Source organism: Gadus macrocephalus, chromosome 21 (assembly GCF_031168955.1).
Source record: "Gadus macrocephalus chromosome 21, ASM3116895v1".
Lineage (NCBI taxonomy): Eukaryota > Metazoa > Chordata > Actinopteri > Gadiformes > Gadidae > Gadus > Gadus macrocephalus.
In genome coordinates, this window is record NC_082402.1 from 7934687 (window position 1) to 7960973 (window position 26287).

The 26287-nt window shown below is 50.0% G+C and overlaps 2 protein-coding genes across 2 annotated transcripts in view; one reads left to right on the plus strand and one right to left on the minus strand.

The window, feature by feature from the left end:
- The first annotated feature begins 1313 nt into the window (after window positions 1–1313).
- Window positions 1314–16789, plus strand: calm1b (calmodulin 1b). The gene is made up of 6 exons (XM_060041084.1): window positions 1314–1454; window positions 6810–6840; window positions 7939–8082; window positions 13507–13613; window positions 14091–14226; window positions 15504–16789. Exons 1-6 carry the CDS (start codon window positions 1452–1454, stop codon window positions 15530–15532), a joined length of 450 nt encoding a protein of 149 aa, XP_059897067.1. The 5' UTR covers window positions 1314–1451; the 3' UTR covers window positions 15533–16789.
- Window positions 16790–24712: 7923 nt separating this feature from the next.
- The window catches only part of LOC132450328 (salivary glue protein Sgs-3-like), a gene marked incomplete at both ends in the record, with an annotated part of 85237 nt that continues 83662 nt past the window's right edge, over window positions 24713–26287 (minus strand). The window contains 4 exons of the mRNA XM_060042409.1: window positions 24713–24946; window positions 25397–25461; window positions 25542–25620; window positions 25661–25770. Coding sequence (XP_059898392.1) covers window positions 24713–24946; window positions 25397–25461; window positions 25542–25620; window positions 25661–25770 — 488 coding nt within the window. The remainder of the gene's footprint in view (window positions 24947–25396; window positions 25462–25541; window positions 25621–25660; window positions 25771–26287) is intronic.

Sequence of the window (26287 nt, forward strand, 5' to 3'; positions counted from 1 at the left end):
GCCTATATCTTTGATCTAAATGAACAGGTTGTACGGCTTCCCCGCTGTGTCGCCAAGTGGCGATCGCCTTCAATTTTGCGTAGACTTTCTGGAAGACTGCGATGCGCATCTACCAATAGCAAATTGCACTAAGCTACGCATCGTAGCCTATACCTATCGCCCTGCATCGTTTTTTTCAATATAAAATAGCGTTTGACATCACTATTGGCCAACAAAAAATACCTGCACAAATACCAATCGTGATTTGCTATTCAATAATCATTTGATATTCCGTATCATGTGTTTATATTTATTTTATTCCCATCAAGTGCCACTGCCTGGTGCAATGCAGGTCTTACGTAGCCAATAAGTGCGGCCAATACATGGAGAAAAATATTGCGGGTCTGCATTGACCAATCAGAACGGGTGTAACAAAGCAGCACAGCAGATTCTCCAGTGTCAACCAGGCAACGTTTACGCGAGAAATATCCTTCCGCTGTAAGAAATTAGTGCCCCGTTCAAGGGGACCTAAACTCTTGTGAAAATATCAAAAAAGCCAATGCGGAAAAAAAACCACATATGTTAATACATAATGGGGATTTCCACACACAGCTGTGAATTAACATACCACATTTCTGTAAAATCCTACGACTGTAATGTAAAACCATTAGCATTATAACACCCTTTGAACTGTGAGTTGGAGGCTGCTATGTCCCTAAGCCTCTAGGGAAAATCACTTTGTTTTAAACAATACCTTATTGTTTAAACCCTAAAGTAAATAGTAGGGCTCTCTGTGGATACTAATGGTAATAGAAAAGCTAAATAATCGGATGCAAGTTGTTACGTATTGTTTAAGGTATGTTTCATTTAGTTCCTTTATGGTGCTTGTCAATAAATAGCTATCACCAGAGAGTAAATCATTATGCAGTTATTAAATAAATTATAGAGTAGAGATATGTTGAAACACATTAAATATTACAGTCATGTTACAGTAATAGCACCAGCCAACCAAAAGCTCTAGCAAAATATTCCTATGTATTAGGCCTAAGTTAAAGTTGAAGGCCTAATTATATTTACATAATCCTTTAATAGGCCTATTCACTCCTGGTTGGAGGTTATACTTTGGCTTATTCATTTCAAACTAAAAATAGACTAGTAATCCACCAACGCCAATGATAGCATACAATGTATAATGGCGCATACAATCTGCAGCAACAAGGGCTCTAACTCATATTTTTGCATGGGGGGCAAAAGTGCAATTAAAGTGGGCATTCCTGAGTACCTGGCATGTGTTTTATAAGGAAGTGAGTGATGAGTGCCAGCGTGGCGGAGGGATACATAAGGCCATCCCCCGTCCTGTCCGCGGCTGATATACACACACTCCTCCTCTCCCCGAGTTGGAACTCCATCTAAGGACCGAGCACACACTCCTCGTCTGCTACCATACACCACCAAGCTCACCACCAACAGACATGGTATGTATTCTCAATTCATTATCTCTTAAGTATGACACTCCTTGTACAACAAGGAAATGGGGGAAAGGCCTCGGGTGGCATTGCTTGTTTCTAGAAACATAAATATTCGGTGGAGGCGAAAGAAACGCCCGCAAATAGCGTAACGTTAATGTTATATTACATTTTGTATTCGTGCATGGGACAGAGAAAATCTCCAAAACAACGATACTGTAAAATGTCTGAATTGAATAAGTTTATGAGACGGTATTACCACAAATGCTGGAGCGGTATTCGTCTATAACTGCGCAATTGTTGCTGCTCTATGGCTATATCGGGTCATGTTGCTGGCTCATGGCTGCATGCGGGCGATCGAATTAATTCTCCTGCTAAGTTTAATAGGATTTCAACTGGTTGGAAATCGTGGTATATCACGGTGTCATACCTCGGCCACTAATGCATTAGTAGACGACATTTTAACATTCGCCTGGGCAGCCGTGCTAAGAATCTAGCCCAGATCTGTCGGACAAGCCCCGTGCTGACATTTTCTATCCCCTCCGTGTAATAAACGTAGTTTATTACACGTAGTTTATACCATTCTGATTTGATTATGTCGTGTGTGCATATTCTGAGATAAGCACCGCCAATGATTAACTTGTTGGAAATGCGCAGCTATAAGGAGGAATCCCTCTGTGTGTTTGCTGCACCATCTTGCCGTCTGTTCAGCCGAGACGTACCATGACAATATTTGCACAGTCGTTCGTCTTCCGCATCGAAAATCGCCCATATTTTAATTACACATTTTTATGTGACACTACATTAGCTGGCCTGTACGGCTCTCTTTTCCAAAACGGTATCCGACGACGTCGATGCCCCACCTTTTACGGCAAGGCGTTTAGGGGAGTTATCTCATGTAGTGCTGTTTGATTTGGTTGGCCCTTGCAAATTTTTTATGAAATGCAAATTGTTATACGATTCCGAGTTACCCAAGAAAGCTATCTGGTGGTGCTCTACGACATCACATCTACAGCAGTAAGGGTTCTCCGGACTGGTCCAACGCCTTGGCAAATATTTGAATCCAAATATGTTGTAAAATGCACGTGTACTCGTTATTAGTTGTTACCGTGTAAAACCTGCATATAAGAAAATGTATTCATTAACGATTGCCCAAAATTAAATTTGGCTTTTGGGGAAAAAGATGCATGTTCATTGCCACACCTGAGTCATAAGAACAGATGTTTCACACACACACACACACACACACACACACACACACACACACACACACACACACACACACACACACACACACACACACACACACACACACACACACACACACACACACACACACACACACATGTTTGGGCTTCTTCTATATCTGAAGAGAGGGAAGACTAAGATTTTCCACTGGCTACGTCATGTTCGGAAAAGAGTAGCCAGTGGAAATTATCAGGAAAAAAAACAGATGGCTTTACCATAAACTATTGATTATCACCCCCTGATGGATCAGTAACGCCCCGGGGGAGTCAAGACGCCGTAGTCAACCCACCCCCACCCCCACCCCTCAACTACGATCAAATATCCCATAAATGGCGATGGAGGAGCGATGGCGTTTCGTGTTGCAACGTGCCGCTGGTAATTGGAGTGTAAAGTGGGATTGTTACAAGGAGGGGGCTCGGCCGGCTATCAGCGTCTCTGAGAAGTTAAATCCACAGGCGCAAAGCCCCTTGTCCGCATCAATGCGCCCAGTGGACTGGAAAGAAACAGCCTTCCCCTTCCGTCGATGTGGAAGAATCGAGTAGAGTAGTGGGGCCGCGAGGACGCCCTCTCCTATTCCCGCTACGCCCCTGTTTACTGATGCATGTTTAGTAACTCGGAGGACATCCGATCCACCGCAGTCAATAATATATACGCTTGCCGGCCGACACACTCCGGCCGTGTTCCCGGTGTCTAGGAGCGAGCTCCCCCCGCAGTGCGGAGGTGGTGGTGGTGAGGGGGGTTGGTGGAGGAGTGGGGGGAGGCACCCATACCTCCAACCCCACCAGGCCAAAAGGCCGGCTGACCTAGCCCCTGCTGCTACTGAACCACCATGGCATGGGCGTGTTGGGATGTTTTTTTTAACACCCCTTCACCACACTCCACCTCCTCCCCTCCGGTCACAAGCTGTCCCAACGGCCCCTTCTTTTGTCTTCTGTCCAGGCTCAGAGGGAAGAGGCGTGCAGCAGCACTCAGGAGCTCAATGCCCCCATTGAAATAGGGTGTTTGTGCCATTGTCACATTGATGCTGTGTGTGTGTGTGTGTGTGTGTGTGTGTGTGTGTGTGTGTGTGTGTGTGTGTGTGTGTGTGTGTGTGTGTGTGTGTGTGTGTGTGTGTGTGTGTGTGTGTGTGTGTGTGTGTGTGTGTGTGTGTGTGTGTAGTCACGCCCTTCTGCCACGTTAGCAGCTGTTTTTGCATCTCTCACTTGGTTGAACAATATATCTCTTAATCTAAGTAACCATTTCAATAACAGTTTTTTATATCTCCTACTGAACTTTACCGGCGAACATGCATACAAAGTAAACACACCTTAGTTATTTGATAATTAAATGAGTCATTAGCATAAAAAATATTATAATGTTAATAATGTATAATAATACAGTGGTCGCATCACTGTCCTGGTCAGCTCGTTTGGCAGCCTCTTTTTTTGGGGAAGTGGGGGGGTTCTTTGCAGGAGTAGGTAACCCTGGCAACACTGGGAGTGGTTGACCAACTCGCACCAGCTATGCCAGGATACCTCCCCTTATCCCCACCAGTACACCTCTACAACCTGTTGTCAAGGCTGAACACAGGTTGGCAACCGGCGGCCTACTCCATGACTCCACATGCACCATGAATCAGAGGGACTTTCCTCTTCCCTGCCTGGCGCCAAAGGAAACAAAAGACGGAGAGACAGATGGAGGAAGGAAAGCGAGAGAGAGAAAGAGGAAGGGAAGGAGGAGGCCAAAGTAGGAATCCATGGTTGAGGGTTCTTGGTAGAAGGGGTGGGGGGGGGGGGTGGGGGTTGAGTTGTGGGAAGAGCTAATAGTAAGGGATGGGCCGGTGGTGGACTGTTTGGTGCAGCAACATCAGAGAACCCGCCATCCCTGGGCTAGAACAGTTATAGAGGAAAAAAGAGATGTCCATTTAGATAGACGAAAGCACAGATGGAACCAAGCAAGAGTAAAGTTGTTACATGTAAGAAAATACAGGAAAATGTGGCAGAAAAAGGGCCTAAAAGTACAATTGAGTAATAAGACGATTAAGGCCAAGGAGTTCTGTGTGTTTCCGGTGGCCAGACCCACACATGTCTGATGGGAAACCGAGCTGTAAGCAACAGGTTATTGAATCCTGTGAGCTAATCGTATAAGGGCTCCTGCAGGTCTATCCGTGCACCCTGCCTGGGTCCATTGATCCTCTCTGTGACTACGGCCAAGCTAGAAACTCTCCCTTTTTTCTCTTCCTTTGAAAGCCCAGGGTTGAAGGCCTTCTCCAACAGTGTCCCATGGAGATGGAAGTGGATGATGTCTCGCTAACCCAATCCGGTCCCTCAGGCAACCAATTAAATTTGACTGACGAGAGCTGCTCCGAGAGACACCGGGCCTGAGCCCTCGCAGGACAGAAAGCAGCACTCATCGTCACCGCCTGAGGAAGACTCATGTATTCCATTGACTTGTGATTTAAATAAGCCATTGTTCACTTCACATATGGCCTGGCTGTATCAGAAGAGAGATTGTGCAGGGTGGAGGGCAAACAAGCAAACACAGTACGACAGGAGGAAGGCAGACTTGCTTTGGGGCAGAGCTGGCCGCATCGACTAACAGGAAATATGTGGCAAGTACCGGTGTTAAGAGAAAACCCTGTTAATGAGAGCCGAGAGTGTCTGGGTGTTTGTGGGTGTGCATGGGGAAGAGCGTGCATACATGCTGAATGTGTTGAAGCATTCAAACACATCTGGCTATAAATACTCTTCTGTGAACTGGAGTTGTGAAATTTATGGACGGCTTCCCAAACTCTTATGACGGCCACGGGCAATAAAGCATAATGACGTAGTATTATAATAATAATAAGCGTCTGTTTTTCACGCGTGGAAGGTGCTATTCGCGCCACCTGGCTGCTATTCACACCTCACTGGGATGGTGAATTGTTTGAAATCAGTGGCTCCTTCGCACGGCTCGATCCATCTGGCCAAAAAAAAAAGAAGAGGAGTCGGCGATGAACACTTGCTTCCGAGCCATTTAAAGCCTGTATGAGTCACTGGGGGACATGAGCTGGGTCTTGTTAGCAGGGAGGGGCCCGGCTGAACCAAGCCCAGCCAGGCCAGCAGGCTCCTGTCTGGGCTAGGCCAGCTGGCAGGACACACCCCAGTCGGGCCTGTCCTAAAACAACCCCTGTCCTAATGATTTACCCCAGCAGCTTGTTTTTATCCCTCGTTTATTGTCCCAAATCAGGCGATTAAACTCAACCATGAGTGTGTGAATTTCCTTAACTGCCAGCCCCTCCCTACGCCTACACCCTCCCGAGTTACACAGGTTTAGTGGGCATATACTGGAACTGGATTTTTCTTAGTTTTAGCAGTCGGTTACGTCATTTATTAATCACTCAGAAGTGCTCAGAAGAATCGTTCCAGTCATTAGTCAAGTAGGAAGGATCCTTTTTTTCATCATCATTAACCAATCTAACCACCCACCATGTTGTGGTTCAGTCACAAAGGGGAATTAGTGTAGAAAATAAGCGTTTCCCGATGTCTAATTCGGTTTTGGAAAAATAAAAAAAAACGTGTACACAGGATGGATGATGCTCCCAGGAAACTATTTGAAAGAATACAGCAATTAACAAAAGCTCCATTGTACACCACAGGATTTGGAAAACTGGTGGTCTAGTGTTTTAAGGGTTCGGTGCGATCCGGTTCTTCAGAAGAGAACGTTAAAGAGACCACATGCAGGACGGCTCCTGGTTCATAAGCAAGCTCAGAGCTATATTTAATTATATTGCGAAATTGAAATTTCACATTCAAGTCTGAGTCTTTTAATGGAGAAGGAATGGAGCATTATGGAACATTCAGTAAAGAAAAGTTTTTTTATTTGTTGGTATAAATCAGGTATTTTTACCCATAGGGGCCTACATAAGAAGCCTCTCAGCTCGTGCGCCCCTATACATTTATATGTATTTTGGTCACACTGGGAGTAGTGTTGAGGTCTTTGGTGGGTGGGACGGGGGATTTCAGTACAACGGCATCGGGAAATACTTTGGTATTTGAAATGCTTGCCTGTTGAGTAACTTGTTTGTGTTTTATTTCCCTCCCTCTTCCCCCCCCTCCCCCCTCTTTCATTTTGCCCCTCTTTTTTCACCATCTGCAGGCTGACCAACTAACAGAAGAGCAGATCGCAGGTACGAACAGTGTTCTGACTTTTCACCGCAATATCCGGATAAAGCCTTTTCCCCACCCGTACACTCAGTCCCTCACGTCCTTCCAACATCCATGTTTGTATCAATGCACATAATAGAAAGTAATACAATAAAGTTCTACTAGATGCTTAATCCAATCATCAAAACCATTCAAAAATAATCAATTTCCTGGATAATCCATTATTTATGCTTATGAATGTTTAACAAGAGAGGTATGACGTCACGTTGTCCAATATAATTAAATTCGGTTCCCTCCCTGGAGCTGTTATTTTTACAGTTTCAGTTCACTCCGTTGGCGCTGATAAAGTATTGAGTAAAATCAAAGTTAACTGAGGAAGTTTCTCCCGAGTAGTTTATTGTCTCCCTTAACCTTAAGAAGAGACCCAGCCGAAGGGGGGACATACAGTGCAGTCATGTAACGCCCCATGATGAATTGAATCAGGAGCCAAACCTGTGAGACCAAATAGTTTTCCAGAAAATGACTAAGATGTACAATTATGAGCGGAAGCGCCTTCAACACTATTTTTAAACACGATACATGATTCTGGCTTTGTGTGCAAACTGGAGGCTGCTCTGCTGCCTCTTCTTCAGCAAAACTCCTCTGTGGCTAATTATCTCTCACAGAGGCTAAGAGGCTAATTCACGCAATCTCCTCCACCATAGACGTTTTACCGCCGCTAGCTTTAAGCAGCGCCTTCTTTAAAAAAGGAAATCCTGCCAGTACCGCAAAAGAATCAAAGCACATCTTCCACTTCTGGTTTAAATCCATTGGCCTTTTTTTCCCTTCAATCTTGTAATCTGGGATTTCTTCAAGAAGGTAGAAGCATTTCCCCTCCACGATGTTAAATCATAGACTTTAGTCTTAGTCACGCCGGCTCTGAAAGGCAGCGGCTATAAACCTACGCAAGTAGGCCATTCACGGAGCGACATCCATTCTCGACACCACATCCATAAATCAACGATAGCACCCTTCTAACCGCAACAATACATCCATGCCTATATCAGGTTACATTGCAGTCCAAACCTCATACGGTATGATAGTTTTGACTCTTTCCCCCCCCCCCCCCCCCACTCCTGCAGAGTTCAAGGAGGCGTTCTCCTTATTCGACAAGGACGGCGACGGCACCATCACCACCAAAGAGCTCGGTACCGTGATGAGGTCTTTGGGCCAGAACCCCACAGAGGCGGAGCTCCAGGACATGATCAACGAGGTGGACGCCGATGGTCAGTATTTACACCAGCACCACCCCTCCCTCTTCTACCCCCTCTCAAACCACCCAGTTACTCCCAAGTATCGCCCAAGATAGGTCTTTTCAGTCCCCAAATACCCATGCATCATGGATATTTTCTTACTAGAGTAGGTGGACATTGTTCTGTAAAGGTTTGTAGATAGTGCTGTACCTTCATAGTCCATTAAATCAATTTATTTATTTGTAGAATAGCTGGAGACATCGATAGGACTTTGACGAGAGCTTCTCAAATTACTTGACAAGAATAGTGACCTTATCCAAATATCACTCTCAAAGTGATCTTCATGACGCAAACTCATAATGAGTCGCAAGTAGCACAGAACAGCAGTCACCGATCCCATCTCGAGAAAAAAACACTAAACACACCTCTGGTGTTAGCGGCGCGGCGTGGCGCTCCCCACCAACTGTCAGAGGCCAACTGTCGGAGCCAACTGTCCAGATCCTGTTTCCTCGCGATGACAGGCCCCACCGCGTCAGCACTCTGTCCATGCTTTGTCTCTACCCATCACGCCTCGCCGTGCCAGGGCTAGTGTGTGTGTATCTGTGAATGCGTACCACCGCTTGTGTTGGCCAGTGGTGGACAGCGTGTCAATGGCTGTCAAAAGAGTTGGCTGCAGCCCCGCGAGGTCTATCAAGGGCCATTATTCAGACGCGCTGACAACAAACTCCACCATTAACTGCCATCCCCGCGCGGCCCCTCTCTGACCTTCCATTTGTATGTTTCGTGAAAGCGAGGATGACGGAGAGTGACAGTGATGGAAAGGTATAGATAGAGGAAATGACTAGAGAGTTGGCCAGAGGACTTGGCTGGCTGCACCCAGCAGCCCAACGTGCTGCGGGTTTGGTTTGAGTTGTTTTGTTGGCTTGGGTGGAGGGGGCGGGGGTGCTCCACCACAATGCTACTGTCATCCTACAGGATGTCCTAAATAGGGCGGCATGGATCAGCTGATATCGAGCCTACCGCAATCGATTATCACAATTATGACAAACAATGGGCTCCGCCTGCCCCGATTTCACCCGTAACCTGCCCTCGCCGCTCTAGACCCCAAACACACGCCAAATAAGTTCAAGGACCTCCAATCAAATCCGCACACGCACACACATGCACACATTACTGCTAATACATCCTCGCTCAGCCTCTGCCTCCCTGGCTGATGCTATCTAGGTCAGACGGCAATGAAGCCAGTGATGGAAAATAAAAGTGGTTACATAAGGTCTCTCTCTGCCCTCTTCACGTTCACCAGCTCACTCATTGGTAGTTTCAGCGTGCTGGTCCGACCAATCGAAAACCGGCTTCATTAACCAAACAAGGAGCCTTGTGGAACAGAGTGAACGAGACCTGTGGGTGGCAGGGCTAAGACAGGCCGACAGAAACAAAGGGGTTGTGATAGCTGGTAAAACTTTGATCATAGGGAAAATTGCATCCACATAACGGACTCGAACAGAACAGAGAAATGTCCAGTCTTCCTATTGAATTGAGGGAATCTCTCAAAATCTCTTTGAATCTGTGATTTTGTAGATTTGAATTCGTAGTAGTACAGTCAAAGGAATGGGACAGAGAAAAATACATCTCAAATATAATTGGGGGGCCCCCATGCGGCCGATTCTATGTCACAGTATAGTGTAAAAAATATTAATTAACAAACACATCCTATCTGTTATATTAGAATAATACATGTTACCGTAATAACTGTGGAGTCACAGGATCAATGTCGTTTGTCAGAAAGGTACAGCCAGGGCTGGCATTGGCCCATGGCTGTTATACAATCCTACTATTCGCACTCAAGAAATGCAGAAGTTGCATTTCCTGCAGCGGGGACGACCACACACTACGTAGTGTGGCTGGCTTCTCTAGTGTTTCTCTATTGTACAACATCTCTCTCTGGTGTCCTAGTAGCCGCTCATCTCAGCTATCTCTCTCTCTCTCTCCCTCTGGTCTGCTATTAGCAGCACACCTCTCTCTCTCTCCCTCTCCCTATTCTCCCACTAGCAGCACACCTCTCTCTATCTCTCTCTGCCTCTCTCTCTCCGGTCTCCCATTAGCAGCACACCTCTCTCTATCTCCCTCTCTATCTCTGTAATTAGCAGCAGACCTCTCTCTCTCTCCTTCTCCTTCTGGTCTCCCACTCATTGCACATCTCTCGGCGTATCCTTTCCACCGCTCCCACTTGCAGCAAACCTCACTCTACCACCCTCCCTCTCTTTTCTCGCGTGCCCACCCACCCGTTCTCTCGTTTGCAGCCTCTCTTCATCCTCCTCATCGCTCACCGCTCTCTTTATCTCCGACCCCCTTCCTTTCCTCATTTCCTACCTCCATTTTATCCTCCCCTCCCACCTCCTCTTCACTCCACTGAGCTCTCAAGGCTTTCCATGCAACAGACCACCCCCTCTCTCTCTCTCTCTCCCCCCCTTCTCTTTCTCTCCCCCCCTTCTCTTTCTCTCCCCCTCTCTGTCCCCCACTCTCTCTCTCTCCCCCTCTCTCTCTCTCTCCCCCTCTGTCTTTTTCCTTTTTCTCTTTCCCCTCTCTTTGATTCCCTCTCCCTTTTGACACAGTTTTTCACCTTCCTCCCTACCTCCCCCCGTGGTCTTCCTCTGTTTCACTGCCCCCTCCTCTCCTTCCCTACACTGCTCACCCAAAAGCAGCCAATCAGAGCGGAGCGGCGGATACCCTCCAGGGGGTAGCGACTTCCATGGCTTCCATTATCATAGTTTCCTCCAATGATAACGATGCTCTGATTCCATCCTCCAACACATTTAGACTCTCGTCCATCCCCCTACAAACACACACACACACACACGACCCCCTCCATCTCCCTTAAATACACACACACACAGACAGCCCCTCTCTGTATGTGTCTTTGGGAGTGGAGCCCCAGCGGCAGCATGTGTGAGCTGGCTGCTGCTGGCTGTCTCCTCTAGTCAGGGGGCATGTCCGTGGACGGCCAGGCAGGAGCCTGAGACCCCCATCTGCCCCTTCACATTACCACTGGTCTGTTAGTGGGCCCGGACACACCAACCCCCTCACCATTCTCCCCCACGATGCTCATTTACCCCCTCTCTCTCTGTCTGATTATCTCCTTTCTTTGTACCTCTAGCTCTCGCTCTCTTTCTCTCCCCCTCTCATTCTCTCGGGGCTCTCTCGTGCTCTCAGATGGCTATTCCTCTCTTCTTTCTCTTATATTTAGCGCTCTCTCTTTTCTCTCTCGCTCTTGCTCTTGCTTGAACTCTTGCTCGTTATTTCCCTCATTCTTTTCTCTAGCCTTTTCTCGTTCTATCGCTTTTTTTTCTTTCTCTCGCTCCCTCACTCCCTTGCTGCCTCCCTCTCTCCGGATTCTCAGGCTGATCCAGGCACAATCTGCCGCGGGTTAATCCCAACCCAGTGTCCCCTAGCCACGCCCCACTGCCCTGGTCCTCCTTTAGCCCCCGACGCAAAAAAAGATAATCCTGTTGAATGTCACTGACCTCCCCTTCAATCCCACAGCACTAACTCAACACACACGCACGCACAAACCCACACGCACGCACAAACCCACACGCACGCACAAACGCACATGTGCGCGAGCATACACACAGAACGCCCATCCTCCGTAATGTTTCCATGCAGCGGTAATTAATCCCTTCATCAACGCAATATTCCTCCCACTCGCAATATCGCCTAGCCCCGCCCACTCCCATCCACCCACCCACCACTCCCTCCCTCTCTGGTCCCATGGGCGCTGTCGCTTAGCCACTGAGAATATTAGATCCTTTTCCCTGTCTGGAGCGTCTGATCCCCCCCCCCCCCCCCCCCCCAGTTAATCCGCTCCTTCCAAAACAAGGCAACAGGGATATCGATCGGTGCCCACGCGCCTCCCAGTGCGTCTGCAGCAGCCATAACAGCACCCTACTGGGGTCAACCGATACAAAAGCTACACCAGCATCACCGCTGACTCCCCCTGCCTACACCCACGCGGTGCCTTTTACCTGCAGCCGGCACACCCACCCACCCACTCACCAACACACCCACCCACTCACCAACCCACCCACCCACCCACACATGCAACACAGGGAAAGGGGATAGAGCATCACCACGAGGTGGAGATGGCCTTGATCGATGGATGGGAGGGAGAGAAAGGTGGAGGTAGGGGTGGAGTGAAGACCGTATTGGAGACGGTTGAGGTGGCAGGTGGGCGTTGGAGGGGGATTTTTGGCTGTTCGATGGGAGTGGAATGCGTCTCCCGGGCTTGACAGGAGAAGTTAACATGGGACAAACTAGATTGTAAAGTCAGATTAAGGACGAACATTAATACACAGAAGGAGTATTGGACGGAGTGGGCATTTTCTCGACAGACAAAAAAAGAAAGATAGTAATCAAGGATGAACTGAAAAAATGCTGAATAATAGTGGTGACATATTTCAGATTCAAAGGGAATCGAATAACGAATATCAATTTCAAAGAATTTAGTCCCATTCTTTATGGATTTTGACAATATCAGCAAACATTACACAGTAACTTCCCCACACTCTTGCAGAACCGCACATATACACCTCATCTTCAACTTTTCGCATGTTCCTTTCACCCTCTGTCTTCATCTTCTTCTTCTCTGGCCTCGTCCTCCTCCATGGCATCATTTATAGCACTGGAAGGAGGAGGAGGGGCAGAGATGAGCCCGTGATTCATGAGTCTTAGTAGAAGAGGTTCGAGCTGTATCTCCCATGTATTATGGATGGCTGACCCTGAGTCTTCCATGCTGGCCTGCTGCTCAGTATATATACCATGTATATACCGTCCATAGCCAGGTCCCTGGGCTGCCCTGAAGCCAGAGAGAAGCGAGAGAGACAAGCAAACGCCTCTCATGCAACCGCTTCACTAGGGCTGTGTTAGCGGCGCTTATGACATTGGTGCGTTGACGCTCTCAGTCATAGGGCAGTGTTAGCCTTTTAAAGTGCGCTGAAGACATCGCAATGTTAGCTGTGCTAGCTCGCATTTGCTGTATTAGCATTGCCAGCTGTATATTTGGGTATATGTGTCCTGGGAATTGCTGTGTTAGCAGTGTTAACTGCAAAGCCGTAGCACTGCTAAACAGTGCAAGCAATGTTAGCAACGCGTACCCTTGTAAATCAGACAGCTGTTTTAGCTGTCTTGACAGAACCTGTCTTAGCTGCACAGTTGACAACTGTAGGGACCAATACTGCTGGGTCGCTTTGTTTTGTCAGTTTGTTTAAAACTACGAGCCATTTCCCGTACTTAACAAATAATCTGTTGCTAAATTTAGTGTAAAAACTAGCACAAGGACAAATGCTCAATTCTCATCAGCTAAATGCTTTGTGACCAGTGCTGTGTTACGTGACGTAATTAACACAGATGAAATTGATGGGTTGTGTGTTATTTTATTTATTTTGTTTCGCCGTTGGCTAGGTAACGGAACCATCGACTTCCCCGAGTTTTTGACCATGATGGCCAGAAAAATGAAGGACACAGACAGTGAGGAGGAGATCCGCGAGGCTTTCCGGGTATTCGACAAGGTAATTACATGGAGGCTTGCCCCAACAAGGTCACTGCCAGCGCATGGAAAACCCCAGGGGACTACGTCTGGCTAACCTGTACTTAGCATTCTTTTGTTCAATCAATTATGGGTCTAGCTCTCAGAAAACGTAAAACAGGTTGAGCCATCAACTGGCGAGATGAAAGATTGTAAAACGAATGCCAGCAGCCGCTGATGAAAAGTAATAATGAATAACTATTGCGGTGGTTATCTCTGGCGGGGTTAACGTTAAACTGATATAGTTATCGTGCGGTGGTTAACGTTAAACCGTGATATTTATCGTGGTCCTCAGCGGTCAAATGTGATATTTGTCATGTCGTTAACGTCAACCGTGATATTTATCGTGGGCCTCAACGTTAAACTGTGATATTTGTTGCGTGGCTTTTAACTTTAAACCGTGATATTTATCGTCGGTGACCATCTTGGAGCTCTAACGTCTGTCGTGTCGTGTTGCCAGGACGGAAACGGCTACATCAGTGCTGCAGAGCTCCGCCACGTCATGACAAACCTGGGAGAGAAGCTGACGGATGAGGAGGTGGACGAGATGATCAGAGAAGCAGACATTGACGGAGACGGACAGGTCAACTATGAAGGTAAGGAACCTGAGCAGGCTTAGCTTAATACAACAAGCCGTGGAACTCCACTGTTAGAGCAAGGTGTCATCAATGCCAGGGTTGGGGGTTCCACTCCCACTGGAGACACCCATGCCCTGAATGTATGCATTCACAGTATTATAAGAGGCTGTGGATACTGGTGTCCCCCCAATGGCATTGTAATGGTGTGTATATTTGAATTCAATACCAGCCTGTAGGGATGCACACACAGGTTTTCTCAAACATGGAATGGGATCATTACATTAGTATCTTTTTCATGGATTTGACCTTTCTAAGTATGATTTATTTCAAGGTGGACAATTTCAAATGTGCTCTGTGTGTTTAGCTGGATCTGATAAGCTACGGCGATATTGGAAGGAAACCAAAGGCTTTGACAGATAGTTAATCATTCAGCAGTCGCTTTTTAATCCAAAGAGACATACAAGGACAGCATGCATCCATATGTGGGGTATATGAGCTCCCCGGAGGGAATTGAACCCTGGCCTCTGTGCGGCTAGCGCCGTAGATGGAGGCTCCACCGCTATGATAACATGTGGAAGCATATCATCTGTCTGAAATGTCACCCACATACCCTTCACCCCCATTTATATCCCCTTCCCTTTAGTCAAATGAATGGGCCAGCAGAACGTATAGACACGCAGTAAACGCGTGCAGGAAACCGCAAAAACACACACACACACACTTAACTGAAAAGGGTCCTATTTCAGCACTCTTGTATCATCTTTTGTCTCATCAACGGAAATATATAATTAAAGCGGTGTGCGTGCGGGGGTATTGTTCAGAGTGTTTTTGACGGGTGTGTGTGGGCACGCTCGCGTGTGGCCCATCGTCTTTTGCTGTAACCACAACACAGCCGCTTTTTAATCAAAGGGGGATTTAATGGAATGAACATCGAGGCAGTTTGGAAAAGGGACACTAATTAGGACCTGTCTGAGTTGATTAAAAACATTATGACAAAGCCTTCCGACAGGTCTAGTATGTGGATGCTCTTCCCAAAGGTTGAGCGCTAACCCTGTTGTTCTTCTGTTCCTCCTTTCTCTCTCTCTCTCTCTCTCTGTTATCTTTTTCTCTATCCGTTCTCTCTCTCTCTCTCTCTCTCTCTCTGTACTGTATGTCTCTCGCTCTCTCTCTCTCTCTCTCTCTGTACTGTATGTCTCTCGCTCTCTCTCTCTCTCTCTGTCCTGTATGTCTCTCTCTCTCTCTCTCTCTCTCTCTCTCTCTCTGTCCTGTATGTCTCTCGCTCTCTCTTTCTGCAGAGTTTGTACAGATGATGACCGCAAAGTGAAGCTCGCCCGCCCCGCCCTCGCCCCTCTTAGAAGAAAAAAAAAAATCAAAAATGTTTTACTTACCTCTTGGGAAAAAAAAATATGTTCATTTATTCATACTGTTTCTGTATAGAAAATAATTGAATGTTGAAATAAAATATTCTTCTGTCCACACAGGAAAAAATATATATAAAAAAAAGACACAAAAAATGATCTGCATGAAAACGATGGTTAGTGGTCCTGTTCCCGCCCATCCCTCTCTTCGTCCCTCCTCCTCCCTTCTGAGATCCGTTTAGCATCAGTACTTAAGACAACGCAACACCAGTAACAGCCAACCCCTCCCAACTCCCAAGCTGCAGCAGCTGGCTAACTCCCGAGCAGTTTCCCCGGCCCCTGGTCCATGACCCAGCGGGCAGGCCATCTCCTCTTCATCAGTTTTCTGTTCTTCATGCATGCAGCTTGAGACCGGAACGCTAAAGCCTTTCCCTTCCCATCCCCCTCCTCCTCTTCCTCCTCCTCTTCCTCCGCCCTTACCCCCGGTTGAACAGAGCCGTGCTGATTTCACTATAAGCTGTCCTATTGTTGGTTTGGTACAGTTCTGTTTGTTTTTTCATTTTATACTTGGAGAGGAACTCTGTACTGTTAAATTTAGCGAATATACCAGGTTCTTATTCAAGTTGAAAACATTACAATGGGACTTAATTGTATGCTAGATAAAAAGAGAAAAAAAAAGAAAAAAACAACCCTTTTTTTTTCTTCAAATGTTTGGCATGTTTATTTGTTTTGGTTTCTGTTATTTGGACGGCCATCGATCTAGCTGTGTCTCCTGCCCTCATTTAAAACGAAAAATACTACAGAATACGGTCGGACACTATTAAGTCTTACAGGTGAAAACTTTGTTTTTGTTTTTGTTTTGGATTCTTTTTGTTTTGCCGAGACGGAGCGTCTGTCCTCTGCCCTGGCGTGAGCGAATCACTGGCCTTTTACGTTTTATTTCGTTTTCTTTTTTTTCTCTTCCTCTCTCTTGATTCTCGACTCAGACCGGAGCGCGGCGGCGTGCGCGTGCGTGTCAGTCTGTCACTCGGCGGGGGGGTCCGGCGTGGTGGGCTGCGCGCCCCTCGGCGCGTTGGGCCTTGAGCGACGCTGCCGCCGACCGTGCCCCGCCCTCCCGCCCTGGGCTCCTCTGGGTTCAGTTTACATTCATTCCAAGTTGTACATGCTAGTCTTTATTTTATTTTAATTTTTTTTTTTCAAATAAAAAAAGATCATGAACTTTACGCCGTCTCCTCATCCGTGTGGTTATTGATCAACGGGTTAACGGGTTATCGTCTGGTTATTGATCGATGGGGTATCGTCTGGTTATTGGCTTATTGAAGATCAATCGGTAAGAATAAACCAATTTTGTAGCCCATGGTTGTGTACAGTGTGATTCACTGTACTGTGTCTGGCTGGTTTTTTACAGCGCTGGTGGAGCTAGCTTGAGGTTTATACTCTAGTCCTGTTACATAAATAAGCAACACTTCTTTATATCGCGGTGAGTGTGTAAGGGAGAGGGGGGGGGGGGGGGGGTTGTAGGCCTAACCAACACGGTGCCTTGCTCGTCCACCGTGGATGTTACACATGCACTATCTATGACGCCTCTCTCTCACTCCCTCAAGACCTGTTCGGTTGCCAGGCAACAGGAGCCTGCCGTAACCGGGGTGTTTGGGGAGGAGGATGGGGGGGGGGGGGGGGGGGAGAGAGAGGGGAGAAGAACGGAAAGGCAAGTGGGAGTCTGAATAAACCCTCCTGCTGCCACCGACTCTGTGCCGGCTTGTCCTAGTAAGGCAAACCAGGCCACTACAGGCCCTCGCTTTGTAGAGAGAGAGACAACTGCTCAATGCTCCTGCCGAAGAAGAAAGAGAGAGAGTAGGGACCCAGCCAGGCATCTCGGCACAATACTACCTTGAATCCAATAAAAGCCATGTTGACGGCCGCATTGTTTGACCATATATGGTCAGCGGTTTGACCGCATTTTGGACACGAGCCAAAATAAATTAGTTTCCCGAATTCCGCACATTAGTCGGTCTGAACCCTAAAAGTTAACCTTTAGGACAACACAAACTGATTAGTGGCCATTTTTATACTTTAATCCCCACTGGAGGAAATTAAAGAAACAGTTCTCACGTTCTTATAGACGTGTAGGAGGAGAATTTGGTTTCCATCGATCACTCTTTCTATCTTGATGAGAAATGAGTTTGCATTCAAATAAACTTGTTGTGGAAATGCAATGGAACATCTCATTGAGAAACGACCATCAGCGGCGGGAGGGTGTCTCCTACGATGAGTGGTGGTTTGGGCCTAATGGAGGAGCCGTTTAACGACAAAACAAAGCATAAATAATCTGCATGGTACATCTTTTAGGGCTCTAAATGGGAGTGGAATACAGAATGACCGTGTTGCAAAGTACAGGCTACAGGGTTGTAAGATGGAAAATAGATAATACTACACACGTATACAGACACACTACCATTACCACAATCCAGCCAATGGAACCACACCAACCTCGCACATCAGCAGCTACTCTCTCGAAAGAAGCTCCACCAGGAGGGCGTGGCTAAAAAACAAATTCACGTACAAGCCGGGGCAATCAATGCCTGCAGGAGATCTCTCTCTCTCTCTCTCTCTCTCTCTCTGTCTCTCTATGGCTCTCTCTCTCTTTCTCTGTATCTGTATGCCTCTCTCTCTCTCTCTCTCTTTCTCTGTATCTGTATGTCTCTCTCTCTCTTTCTCTGTATCTGTATGTCTCTCTCTCTCTCTCTGTATCTGTATGTCTCTCTCTCTCTCTCTTTCTCTGTATCTGTATGTCTCTCTCTCTCTTTCGCTGTATCTCTCTCTCTCTCTCTCTCTCTCTCTCTCTCTCTCTCTCTCTCTCTCTCTCTCTCTCTCTCTCTCTCTCTCTCTCTCTCTCTCTCTCTCTCTCTCTCTCCTCCCCCTCCACTCTCGGGCGAGGGAACAGAGACACACGAGCTCCCCACGGGTTAAATTAAGAACATCAATATTTCACGTGTAAATGAAGCAGTACAGTGCAGAGGTGGTAAGGGGAGAAGGGGGGCCACGATTAGATATCACCGGCCCTCTGGAAAAGAGACGCCGGCACACACACACTGCACTGATGAGACGGCTGAGATATGACAGGCTGTACACTGTGTGTGTGTGTGTGTGTGTGTGTGTGTGTGTGTGTGTGTGTGTGTGTGTACGTGTGTGTGTACGTGTTTGTGTGTGTGTGTTGAGCTGATTAGGTGTCATTGAATCCTTTGTTGTGGTCTATCAGACAATGACAACAGTAAATATAATACTGTATCACATACAGTATCAAATGTGTGTGGCTTGGCTGTGGGTTGCTGCGCGTGCCAGTAGTGCTTGTGCATGTGTACATGCATGTGTGTGTGTGTGTGTGTGTGTGTGTGTGTGTGTGTGTGTGTGTGTGTGTGTGTGTGTGTGTGTGTGTGTGTGTGTGTGTGTGCATGGGTGGGGTGGGGTGGGGGGGGGAATATGTGTGCTCCCCTGTATGGGTCATCGCATTAGTCTGCCACGTCAGAGTGTGTTTGTGTAGGCGACCGATAGACTAGACTAACATTACACCTGACTAAGAGTAGTCTAGACTTTGGTAAGATCTACTTAAGTAGACTAGACCTGTGTAGACTAGCCTCAAGTAGTACTAACTTAAGTAGAACTTCACATTTCATGAAAAACTAAACCACTACCGACATTCTTAATGTCTTATTTATTCCGTTATTATTCCATTCTAGTTCCTCTGGTAGCATCTCTCTCTCTTCAGAGAACAGAAACACAACACCAAAGGAGCGTAAGGTTCTCTCATCCTACTGTCTCCAGCTGTTCTGATGTGACACACCCTCTACACGTCCCTGGAATCACCGTGACAGTACAGAAACCCAACAAATACTGTACACGGGTGAGCACGCGCACACACACACACACACATACAAAGGCACAGGCGTACACAAACACACACACACACACACTTCGCCAGTCTCCAGGTGCCCTGTTTAATAAGTTGTGATATCCTCGCTCGCGTCACCTGAAGGGAAACCCAGCCATCCTACTGTTCTTTATTATTAGTCACACTATCTTCCCATTCCTTCCCAGCTCTTTTCCTTTCCCCACCTCTCCACACACACACACACACACTAAAGAGCACACACACACACACACACACACACACACACACACACACACACACACACACACACACACACACACACACACACACACACACACACACACACACACACACACACACTACTTCTCGTGTCGTTATCTACTTGTATTATTCATGCTACCGAGGCAGAAGACACCTTCTCTAATTAGGACTTATGGATTTTACCATAATAATGTTTTTTCTGCCTCCTCTATTTCAGGCTCCCTCTCTTCTGTTCATTCTTTTCCCTCTCTATTGTTCAATCGTTCTTCCATTCTTCCATCTCTCACCCCGTTTTCCCCCCCTCCTGTCATTCTTTGGTTCATCCTTCCCTGTCAACTCTTAGCCAATCACGGGCCCGCAGAGAGGATACCTCCGTCCCCGCACTCTGCGTTAATGATAACTCTAGGCTGGAGAGAAAGAGGCATAGGGGGCCCTATGCCTCTTTCTCTCTCTCTCTCTCTCCAAGATCCCTCTGCATTGCAGCGAGTACCCCCCCCCCCCACACACCCACCCGCCCACCCACAATCCTCACCTTCCGATCCGTTTCCCCCGTCTTATCCCAACGCCCCCGCCTCTCTCCCTCCGTCTCTCAATCAGAGCTGCGCCTTTTCAATTACTGCAAGAAGCGTAGGCCGCTCGCTCACTCTCAATCTATATCTCTCTCTCAATCTATATCTCTCTCTCTCTCTCTCTCGTCCTGACTATCGTGACTCTCGCTCTCTCCCCGTCTATCACTAATTCTCTCTTTCTATCCCTCTCTCCCCGTCCCTCCCTGACTCACTCTCTTTCGCTCTCTTTTACTTAATCTGTTGCTCACTCACTCCCTCACACGAATCACCTTTCCCCATCTCGTTCTCCAATACCTCTTACATTGTGTTCGTTCTTCTTCCTCCAACTATCTCTCTTTTCATTTTGTCTCTCCTCTCTCCCTCCTCTCTCTGTGTCATTTTCACTTTCTATTCATCGTCCTCCCCATCACCAGCCTCCCCCCTCCTCCCCCACCTCCGTTTGTCTTACTGTGCATTTTCATTTTTATAGTCTGCCATCACTCTTCCGCGTTTTATTAGGCCGTTTTATTTATTTTTACTTCCCGCTCCCTCCCTTCCTCCTTCCCTCCCTCCCTCCCTCCCTCCCTCCCTCCCTCCCTCCCTCCCTCCCTCCCTCCCTCCCTTCTTTATGGTCTATCGTGACACTGTCGCCGCCACCACCTCCTCCCTCCCTCTCTCACCCACCCACCTCCCATCCCCCCCCCCCCTCCTCGATTTACCTAGAAGAATAGGCTCATCCATCTTTGATTGTTGAGAAAATATTACGGCGGGCGTCACGACAACGGCGGCCTCACGGAACCTCATGCAATATTCACCAGGCGATGATATAAGACTGGGGCTAATGAAAGAACCAGCAGGCAATACAAACAGCCCTTTAATAACACGCCGGCTCCGGGCCCGGCTCGCCGCGAGTTCAACCCATCACTCAGCCCTCTGTGATGCCAGCGTGTCAACAACATGCCCCCGGTGTGTGTGTGTGTGTGAGTGTGTCAGTGTCAGTGTGTCAATGTGTGTGTGTGTGTGTGTGTGTGTGCAGGGGAAGGTAAGGGAGCACACTGTACGCTGCTGTCACCTGGTACTGTTGCTGCACCGTGGGGAAGACCTCCCCGTGGGTGGCCTGTGCCTACCTGCGTCATGGGGCCTATGTCTGGCTGCGCCGTGGGGCTTTTTTAGTCTTGCTGCGTCGTGGAGCCTACGCTTCGCTGCGCCGTCGGGCCCCGTGCCTAGCTGCGTCAAAGGGTCCACACCCAGCCGCTGCCTGTGACTTGCTGCGTCATCGTAGGTCTTATGCCTGGCTGAACGGTGGGGGTCTGGCCTGGCTGGGCCATAGGCCCTGTGACTATAGCTGCCCCAACGGGCTCACCTGCAGCACTGGGACCGTTAGCAGCACCGTGGGGAGGGATTTTGGGAGTGCGGTGTACATCCTTCTGTGCACCGTGTTACACAAGGCGGCAGAGGGGGACACGACCGTGCCCGCTGGTGTGCACGTGCATGTGCATGCATTCGACAGTGCTATACACACACACATGCATGCATACGGCTACACTGCTCACTGCACACAGAAAACACACACCCCCTTGCGCGGGATGATAAACACATACACTCGCACACACAGAAAAACAAGCCTTTGCGAAAACATAGTCACCTGACCACACATACACACAAAAACACACACACCGCACCTGCACCCAAAGCCACATGCATACAGAACATTGTATGCACATGCAAGCACACACACACACACACACACACACACACACACACACACACACACACACACACACACACACACACACACACACACACACACAGCAACACACACACACACACACACACACACACACACACACACACACACACACACACACACACACACACACACACACACACAAACACACACAGCTGGAGGTGAATCAGTGGCAGTGGATTGCATCAGCATCAGCAGAAGCTCGCTCACTGGGCGAAACCCCATAGGATGAGAGGGGGGAGGGGGGAGGGGGGGCAGAACTCGGAGAGACATGAGAGATACGCAGAGGAGAGAACGTAACCACGGGTGATGGACCGGGGGATGGAGAGCGAGAGTGGGGCGGGGGGAAGACAGAGAGGGAGAGGGAGAGAGAGAGAGAGAGAGAGAGAGAGAGAGATAGAGTGAGAGAGAGAGAGAGAGAGAGAGAGAGAGAGAGAGAGAGAGAGAGAGAGAGAGAGAGAGAGAGGAGAATATTAGAGCGAGCCAGAGAGTGGGAGAGAGGGTAGAAATAGAGAGAGGGGGATGGAATAAACAGAGATATCGGGGGTGAAGGTTAGCCGTATAGGGAGAGGGGGAGGGAGAGAGATGGGGGAGGGATGGAGAGAGATAGGGGGAGTGGGAGAGCGAGGGGGGTTGCTGAACAGGGATCCTCCTGGCAGGGATTCCCCTCCTTTGATGTATTTCCCTTACATCCCCCCCTTCTTTTTCCTCTTCATTTTACCGCAGCGTCGTCTACCCCATAGATCCACTGAAACCCAAACGCAGCAAATGCCTGACACTCTGCTGAGACCTGTCCCATCCTCCTGTCTGTCCCCTCCTCCTGTCTGTCCCCTCCTCCTGTCTGTCCCCTCCTCCTGTCTGTCCCCTCTTCCTGTCTGTCCCCTCCTCCTGTCTGTCCCCTCCTCCTGTCTGTCCCCTCCTCCTGTCTGTCCCCTCCTCCTGTCTGTCCCCTCCTCCTGTCTGTCCCCTCCTCCTGTCTGTCCCCTCCTCCTGTCTGTCCCCTCTTCCCCTTCAGTCTCCTGTCTGTCCCCTCTTCCCCTTCAGTCTCCTGTCTGTCCCCTCCTCCTGTCTGTCCCCTCCTCCTGTCTGTCCCCTCCTCCTGTCTGTCCCCTCTTCCCCTTCAGTCTCCTGTCTGTCCCCTCCTCCTGTCTGTCCCCTCCTCCTGTCTGTCCCCTCTTCCCCTTCAGTCTCCTGTCTGTCCCCTCCTCCTGTCTGTCCCCTCCTCCTGTCTGTCTTCTCCCGTCATGACTGAACTGTCTTGACCCGTCACACCGCGACCGTCCAGTGATGTGATGTCAACGCCATCCTGTGAAGTCATGCCCTGTCATATCATGTCAGTCTCTGTCCCACCCTCTCCCCTGGCCAGAGGGCTCTCTCTCCAGCCCCGCGTCCCGCCACAGAACCCCCTCTCCAACTCTCCAGCGCTACGGCCTGGGGTAGGGGGTGGGGCTCTATGGGAGGGGGCTGGGACTGACAAGGGTGATGCCAGAGTAGAAAACAGCAGAGGAACGGGGGGAGGGGAGGAGAAGGAGACGGAGAAGGGGAGGGCCCGTCCTGCAGTGGGATTGCAGAGGTGGTAGTAGGAGTATGTAACATAATGCAGTGGTGGTGGATGGGGCGGGCGGGTGGTGGTGGTGGTGGTGGAGGGGTTGGTGATGGGGGTGGTGGTGGTGGTGGGGGAGGGGTTGGTGGGGGAGGGGTTGGTGATGGGGGTGGTGGTGGTGGAGGGGTTGGTGATGGGGGGTGGTGGTGGTGGTGGGGTTGGTGATGGTGGTGGAGGTGGTGGTGGGGTTGGTGATGCAGGTGGTGGTGGTGGTGGGGTTGGTGATGGTGGTGGTGGTGGTGGAGGGGTTGGTGATGGGGGGTGGTGGTGGTGGTGGGGTTGGTGATGGTGGTGGTGGTGGTGGTGGGGTTGGTGATGGTGGTGGTGATGGTGGTGGTGGTGGTGATGGGGGTGGAGGTGGTGGTGGTGGTGGTGGTGGTGGGGGAGGGGTTGGTGATGGTGGTGGTGGTGGTGGTGGGGTTGGTGATGGTGGTGGTGGTGGTGGTGGGGTTGGTGATGGTGGTGGTGGTGGTGGTGGGGTTGGTGATGGTGGTGGTGGTGGTGGTGGGGTTGGTGATGGTGGTGGTGGTGGTGGTGGGGTTGGTGATGGGGGGTGGTGGTGGTGGTGGGGTTGGTGATGGTGGTGGTGGTGGTGGTGGGGTTGGTGATGGTGGTGGTGGTGGTGGTGGTGGTGGGGGAGGGGTTGGTGATGGGGGTGGTGGTGGGGGAGGGGTTGGTGATGGTGGTGGTGGTGGTGGAGGGGTTGGTGATGGGGGGTGGTGGTGGTGGTGGAGGGGTTGGTGATGGTGGTGGTGGTGGTGGTGGGGTTGGTGATGGGGGGTGGTGGTGGTGGTGGGGTTGGTGATGGTGGTGGTGGTGGTGGTGGTGGTGGAGGGGTTGGTGATGGGGGGTGGTGGTGGTGGTGGGGTTGGTGATGGTGGTGGTGGTGGTGGAGGGGTTGGTGATGGGGGGTGGTGGTGGTGGTGGGGTTGGTGATGGTGGTGGTGGTGGTGGAGGGGTTGGTGATGGGGGGTGGTGGTGGTGGTGGGGTTGGTGATGGTGGTGGTGGTGGTGGTGGGATTGGTGATGGTGGTGGTGGTGGTGGAGGGGTTGGTGATGGGGGGTGGTGGTGGTGGTGGGGTTGGTGATGGTGGTGGTGGTGGTGGTGGGGTTGGTGATGGTGGTGGTGATGGTGGTGGTGGTGGTGATGGGGGTGGAGGTGGTGGTGGTGGTGGTGGTGGTGGGGGAGGGGTTGGTGATGGTGGTGGTGGTGGTGGTGGGGTTGGTGATGGTGGTGGTGGTGGTGGTGGGGTTGGTGATGGTGGTGGTGGTGGTGGTGGGGTTGGTGATGGTGGTGGTGGTGGTGGTGGGGTTGGTGATGGTGGTGGTGGTGGTGGTGGGGTTGGTGATGGGGGGTGGTGGTGGTGGTGGGGTTGGTGATGGTGGTGGTGGTGGTGGTGGGGTTGGTGATGGTGGTGGTGGTGGTGGTGGTGGTGGGGGAGGGGTTGGTGATGGGGGTGGTGGTGGGGGAGGGGTTGGTGATGGTGGTGGTGGTGGTGGAGGGGTTGGTGATGGGGGGTGGTGGTGGTGGTGGAGGGGTTGGTGATGGTGGTGGTGGTGGTGGTGGGGTTGGTGATGGGGGGTGGTGGTGGTGGTGGGGTTGGTGATGGTGGTGGTGGTGGTGGTGGTGGTGGAGGGGTTGGTGATGGGGGGTGGTGGTGGTGGTGGGGTTGGTGATGGTGGTGGTGGTGGTGGAGGGGTTGGTGATGGGGGGTGGTGGTGGTGGTGGGGTTGGTGATGGTGGTGGTGGTGGTGGAGGGGTTGGTGATGGGGGGTGGTGGTGGTGGTGGGGTTGGTGATGGTGGTGGTGGTGGTGGTGGGATTGGTGATGGTGGTGGTGGTGGTGGAGGGGTTGGTGATGGGGGGTGGTGGTGGTGGTGGGGTTGGTGATGGGGGTGGTGGTGGTGGAGGGGTTGGTGATGGGGGGTGGTGGTGGTGGAGGGGTTGGTGATGGTGGTGGTGGTGGTGGTGGTGGGGTTGGTGATGGTGGTGGTGGTGGTGGAGGGGTTGGTGATGGGGGGTGGAGGTGATGGAGGGGTTGGTGATGGTGGTGGTGGTGGTGGTGGGGTTGGTGATGGTGGTGGTGGTGGTGGTGGTGGGGTTGGTGATGGTGGTGGTGGTGGTGGTGGGGTTGGTGATGGTGGTGGTGGTGGTGGAGGGGTTGGTGATGGGGGGTGGAGGTGATGGAGGGGTTGGTGATGCAGGTGGGGGGCCAGTGCAGATGGGGATGGGAGACGATGCATAATGTTGATGTCCCCCTCCCCTCCCAGGCCTCCGTCCACTTAGTGAGAGTGGTGGGCTCGTGTGAAGCTCACACAGGGAGGGGGTGGGGGGGGGGGCTGGACCACGGCAGGCAGTGTGGCTCACGTGGTGGTCAGGAGGGCGGGGCAGATTAGAATGGAGATCGGGCCGCCGAAGCTCATTGGTTCGTTCGCCCAGAGAGAGAGGGACTGGGCGCTGTGGTATAGAATCTAATCTACTGGCTACTTGCCTGTTCGTACACACGTGCACGCGCACACGCACACACTGACGCCTGTGCATAACAGATGCACTCTCAGTGCACACACATTCACGGTCACGCACACACACACACCCGCACACACACACACACAAACACAAACACACATGCATGCATACTAACGAATGCACTCAACCACACAGTACACATACACG